Source organism: Megascapheus bottae, chromosome 9 (genome assembly GCF_031878675.1).
Source record: "Megascapheus bottae isolate mThoBot1 chromosome 9, mThoBot2.hap1, whole genome shotgun sequence".
Taxonomy (NCBI): domain Eukaryota; kingdom Metazoa; phylum Chordata; class Mammalia; order Rodentia; family Geomyidae; genus Megascapheus; species Megascapheus bottae.
In genome coordinates, this window is record NC_143517.1 from 9,790,469 (window position 1) to 9,796,468 (window position 6,000).

Genomic DNA, 6,000 nt, shown 5'->3' on the forward strand with positions numbered 1-6,000 from the left:
ACTAGCTACTTAGGAGGTTGAAATCTAAGGACATAGTTCAAAGCAAGCCTGGGCAGGAAAGTCTATGAGACTCATCTCCAATTAAACATCCAAAAGGCTGGAAGTGAAGCTGTGACTCCAGTGGTAGGGTGCTGGCCTTGAGCAAAAAAATCTCAAGGACTTCCCAGCCCTTGACTAGGACTAGGGGGAAAAATCAGACAAAAGAGTCCCCTGAATCCTACTGTGACTTTAGGTTTTAGGCACTCAGTCCTAATCAGCTCAAGACTTGGATTTTGGCAGCCCTAATCATGCCAGGGAAAGTGCTACAGATTCCTTGTCCATGAGTTCAGATACAATAACCAATAACTCCTGCTTCCGCTCCCGCCTTATCACAGGATTTGGGCCTTGCTGCCCTCTCTGAGGAGGACTAAAGACAACCCACAGTCACAAATCTGAGCTTCACAGGGAATGCAGCTGTTCCACCAAGGCCCACAGCCTTTCTGCATCGTGGTGACTATAGGGTCTTGGTTTCTCCTGGAGTTTGAAGAAGCCAAGTCAGACAGGCACCAACTATGCAAGTCAGACCTGTAGTGACTTTTTTTTTTTTTTTTTTTTTTGCGTTAAGCTTCTCCAGCAAGTCTACAGTATAGTCCCAGTCCCTTTGCATTTGTTGGCACACCATTCAAAACATGGAATGACATATCTAACAAGGCTGATTTTGTCACAAAGGCAAATAGTGATATGTTCAAACAGATAAAACCATAGCACACTATCTTCAGATGCTAACTGGAGTAATTTCTAATAGCTATCCTTCAGGAAAGAAAGAAAAAATAATTTCATGAAGAATGCAAGAAGGGACCAGGAGTGTGGCCTAGTGGTAGAGTGCCTGCCTAGCATTTAAGAAAGCCCTGGGTTCCATTCCCCGTACCACATACATAGAAAAAGCTGGACGTGGTCCTGAGGCTCAGCACCTTCAGAAAGCCCAAGGACAATGCTGAGGCCCTGAGTTCAAGCCCCAGGACTGGCCAAAAAGAAAGAAAGAAAGAAAGAGAGAAAAAAAGAAAGAAAGAAAGAAAGAAAGAAAGAAAGAAAGAAAGAAAGAAAGAGAAAACTGAACAAAGGCAATGGTTACTATGCATGTAAAATTATAAAAAGCACTAACCAGAAAATCATGTCTCGTGAATATATTTAAAGTACACCTCAAAATTTTTTGACAACAGCAGACTACAAGTTAGGATGGGAAAACAGGAGTTAGTTAATCCAAGGTGTTAACACAAGTGAGTAAACAGAACAATTAGCTTCAGATCTTAAATTTGTTTAAAAAAAAAAGGTGGGGGGTAAGCACCAGAGAACAGAAACAAAATATGTAATCTCTATACTTTGCAAGAAAAAAAGTGAAAGAGAACAAGGGGACTACATTGAATCCAAAGAAAGGAGTGTAGAGGGAGACAAGAACAAAGTCTTAAAAAAGGAGAAATAAATGTATTCATTTTTGTAATAATCATTCATGTTTGTAATAAATATAAACAATCTGTTCAGAAAAAAATCATCAAAATGAACTATAAAAAGTACAAAAGATGATTTTTTTTTTTTGGCTTCGGGTTTGAATTCAGGACCTGAGCTTCTTTTGCTCTACCACTTGAGCCACAGTACCATTTCTGGCTTTTTCTGTATATGTGGTTCTAAGGAATTGAACCCAGGGCTCCATGAATGTTAAGCAAGTTCTCTACCACTAAGTCACATTCCAAGTCCTATAAAAAATAGTCTTTTATTTTGGGGGGAGGTGTGGTCATGGGGCTTGAGCTCAACCTGGGCGTTGTCCCAGAGCAATGCAGCTCAAGGCGATTGCTTTACCCTTGAGCCAAGCCCCACTTCCTGTTTTTCTAGAGGTTAACTGGAGATAAGAGTCTCAGGTCCTTTTGTGCCTGGGCTGGCTCTAAACCTTGATCCTCAGATCTCAGCCTCCCAAGCAGCTAGGATTACAGGCATGAGCCACCACACCCAACTAAGAAATATTCTTAAAACCTAACACAAATAAAACTGTATATGGTGCAAATACATAGGACTGCAAGAAACTTAAATAGCTATATTAATATCAGACAAAAGAAAAATTATTGTTCAAAATATTTAAAACAGCTATTTCAAATTATTTACAACTTGCATTTATTCTCCCACTGTTTGGTCATGTGAGCAAAATGCCTCTTGGGTAAATTCCCAACTAATTAACTGATTCTGTAACTTTATTTCCTTGTCCCAAGCCTGGCATATCCCCATAACTAAGAAATGGAAGATTAAACTGGAGTATATTTTGCTTTCTCAAGTGTTTTTAATATAATGAATACATTAACATATTCATTTATAATAATATGACTCAATTTGTTAGGCAAGCATATTGAGTAAAAGAAATTTAATGTCAGTAGAACTGGGAGAATTATATACTCAGATGTCTTCTGAAGCAAGAGTGGTGTCTCAAAAATGCTGTAAAACTATTAATGGGATGTCTAGGGGCCGAGCAAAGAATTCAAGATTATTTATATTTTAGCCCCAAATAACAGCTTACAAACCACAGGTAAATCATTTAGTTATGGCATTGTTGAAACAGAGCAATGCCTCAACTATTTAAATTTCTACAAACATGATGGAAACAGCTACAGTTTTACTGCCACATCTAGATAAAAAGAAAAAAAAAACACAAACTATATTCCTTGATCTTTCAGTAGATGTAGCTGAAATGACAGAAATTCCTCACCTGCTAACCCACTACCACATCTGCCACTCCCAACAAATCCAAGGAATGCACGTAAATGTCTTTTGAAATTATCTTCATTTACCCTCATCAACATCTGCCTAGAACATAATAACTAGTAAAACCAATATGGCTCCTCCTATCTTCAGCTTAACCATACTAGTGCTGTACATCATATGGATGGAGCAAGATCTTATTTGCTTTCTAGCCATATTACTAAAACATTTCTTTATGAACATCACAAACAAATAGCACGTCTGTGTGGTTAATGCAAAGCAGAAACCTGATAGAAGTCTCAAGTTTAGCAAATAAAATACAGGATGCCCAGCTGAAATTTAATTTCAGATAAGCATACCTGCATTTTTAGTTATCTGAAATTCAAATACAATTGAGTATTTCATATTGCACCTGACTATCCTAGCTGGAATTCTCACATCCCAGCTGTTCCCCTTTACTTACAATATACCAAAATATTAGCCAGCGTTAATGATTCATTCATACCTGTAATGCTGGCTACTCTGGAGGCTGAGACATGTAAGATCCACGTTCCAAGCTAGCCTGGAAGAAAAGTCTTCAAGATTCATATCTAATTAATCAGCAACATCCCAAATGATAGAGCACTAGCTATGAGCAAGGGTAAAAGGAAGGACGGGTGTTTAAGCCTGGATATGAATGTATATACCTACACACACACACACACACACACACACACACACACACACACACACACACAAAGTATTATAGTTAAACCTGTCCCTTCTACCTCATAAAAACATCTAAAATGTATCCACTTTTTCCTCTACATCCTCTTCCATAACTGAGATCTCAGCCACCAATTCAAGATTCTCTCAATCAATTCTCCAAATTTACTTTTACAGAAAATGCAACATTTAAAATATGAAATCTGAAAGTCCTAACAGCGTGAGAAGAGCCAATTAACTTACAATGAGTTAAGCCTCTGAAAGATGAGCAACCTCTTAAAAAGACTTTCAAGTGTCCCAAGAAAAGCAGCCGTTCTTTTGAGTATACCCTAGCCAGTGGCCTACACTAATCTGGGTAAGTATTCATTGTTGCAAACTCATATAAGTGAGGGGGGAAAAATCTAGGCAGAAATGGTCAATTCAGGGTTCAAAAATTGATCTAAAATATTCTTGTCTTTTGAAACAGTTGTAAGCTTTATGAAGACGCTCGATTTTAGTCTAGTCCTCATGAATTCTGAAAGATGTCAGTACTTCAAATCCACATTCTATGCCTGGCACCCTACTAATATCCTACCTTAGCACTTGCCTAAGGTTGCAAAGTTGTGAGGCAGAGTATTAAAAATCTGGGCGGTCAACTATAAAACACATGACACCATTTCCCCCCTGAAGCACTGATACACAGGACTATAGGGGCTCATTGCTGATAAACAAATGCTTGGTTGTAAGGAACTCTTATCTTGAATATTTTTCCCAGTCAAGAAGTCTTTGATCAGAGCACATTAAAATTAATAAAGCAATCCATACAACAGTAGGTTTTCTTGCCTCTGCAAAGCTATAAAAAGTTAGCCAAATTATTTCCACTAAAATAATCGAAATCAGGTTTTGCTGTGTACCAAGGAAACCACAGAACTGTCACAAATGCCTCCTGAGTGGCAGAACACGAGGGCTACTCAAGTGTTTCAAAGTCCTTCAAACCTTAACGTGGATGTGTTCATCTCTTTATTGAAAAACACGAGCACAAGTCTTAACAATAAGCTTGTTGGGCCTAAGGGGGGTGGTAAAACACCCCCAAATCCCTATCCTTGTTCAGGAGGAAAATGAACTTTCAGACCGGATCACAAAACTCTAGGTTAGCGAGGCGTACGAATGGTCGAGTGAATGGGGTGGCGTTCCAGCTGAAAAAATCACCCCCGAATCGAACCCCGCGCGTGCGTTCCAGGGTGCCATCTGTTCCGTGGGCTTCCGCAGGGTCACCCGACAGCCGCCGCTAGACCGACTGTGGCTCTCAGAATCGGTGTTGGTAAAAAAAAAAAAAAAAAAAAGACTCGGCCCAAGTTCCACCGGTCCCACTGGCGGTGACCGCAGCCGGACTGTCTGCTGGGGTCACCAGCAAGGCGCCTCGGGGCGCGCCGGCCCCCGCGTGCACAGGCTCAGGAACTCATCGGGACCCTGCCCACTGGCGCCTGGGACCCCCGCGCCCTCCGGACGCCGCCGGTGCCAGTGAGCGCGTCCCACCAGCTGCGCTTCCCGACGCCCAGCCCTCCCTGCAAGGCGGCGGCGTCAGAACCGCGCTCGCCGCAGGGGAGCCGCCGGGGGAACCCGGCCTCTAAGGCGCCCCCGTCCTCCCCGGGTCAGGGCTGCGTGCGTTGCCAGTCGGCAGAAAGCCGGCGGAAAGGGCGCAGGGGTTGAGGCGTCGGCCCGGGAACAGGCGGAGACGACCGCCGGCCCGAGCGCTTCCGCCCGGTGTGACGCGGACCCCGCGCCGCGCGCTCAGTTTGGGGAGGGGGCGTGCGAAAGGGGGCGTGCGTCCAGCCCGCCGGCGCCCCGTCCCCCGCCGGGCCCGCGAGCCCGCCGACGGCTCGGCTTCCCACCGCGCGGCCTTCCGGGTGAGCCGGGACCACGCCGCCGCCCGGTCTCCGACGCCGGGTCTCTCCGAGTCGGCCTCGGGCTCCTACCACGACCCCCGGCTCCGACGCGGCCTGTGAGCCCGGCCGGCACGGCGGTTCCGCCACTACCCCACATCTCAGCCAGACTCCCTCTCCTTCTCCCGGGTCTCCCGGCCCCCGAGCGCGTACCTCTCCTTGGAGTAAAGCTGCAGCTGCTGCTCCTTCCGGATAAACGCCATGGAGGGCCGGCGGGCATGGGGCGCCCGGAGGCCCCGCAGCCGCCAGCCGCCGTGTCCTGGACTAGGCCGGAGCAGCCGCGGGTCGTGCAGTGAGCGAGGCGAGGGGGGGGGGGGGGCGAATCGCGAGGCCCGCCGGGGGTGCGCGGCTGCGGGCCTGGCTGCCCGGGCGGCGCCGCTGGGCGGCAGGGAGCCCGACGCTGCGCCAGGGCCCCGCGGCGTCCCGGCCGCGCTCAGCGCCGCAGCCTCGCGTGGGGACTCCGCCGGCGGCGCCGTGACTCAGGCCGGAGGAGGGGCGCGCGCTGACCCGTGGCGCCCCAGATTCGGGCCGCCCCAGGGGTTCTCCCAGGCCGCGACTCGCCGCTCTTCCCTCTGCACTAATCCTTTCCCTAGGAGACCACGGCAGGGCTGCGTGGCAAGTATTTAGGACCCGAAACCAAAGCTAGCCCTGA

At 46.8% G+C, this 6,000-nt stretch overlaps 1 protein-coding gene across 1 annotated transcript in view; it reads right to left on the bottom strand.

The window, feature by feature from the left end:
- Nsmaf (neutral sphingomyelinase activation associated factor) overlaps nucleotides 1–5,632 on the bottom strand; it is a 66,355-nt gene extending 60,723 nt beyond the window's left edge. The window contains exon 1 of the mRNA XM_090338852.1: nucleotides 5,502–5,632. Coding sequence (XP_090194978.1) covers nucleotides 5,502–5,551 — 50 coding nt within the window. The 5' untranslated portion in view covers nucleotides 5,552–5,632. The remainder of the gene's footprint in view (nucleotides 1–5,501) is intronic.
- Nucleotides 5,633–6,000: the final 368 nt, after the last annotated feature.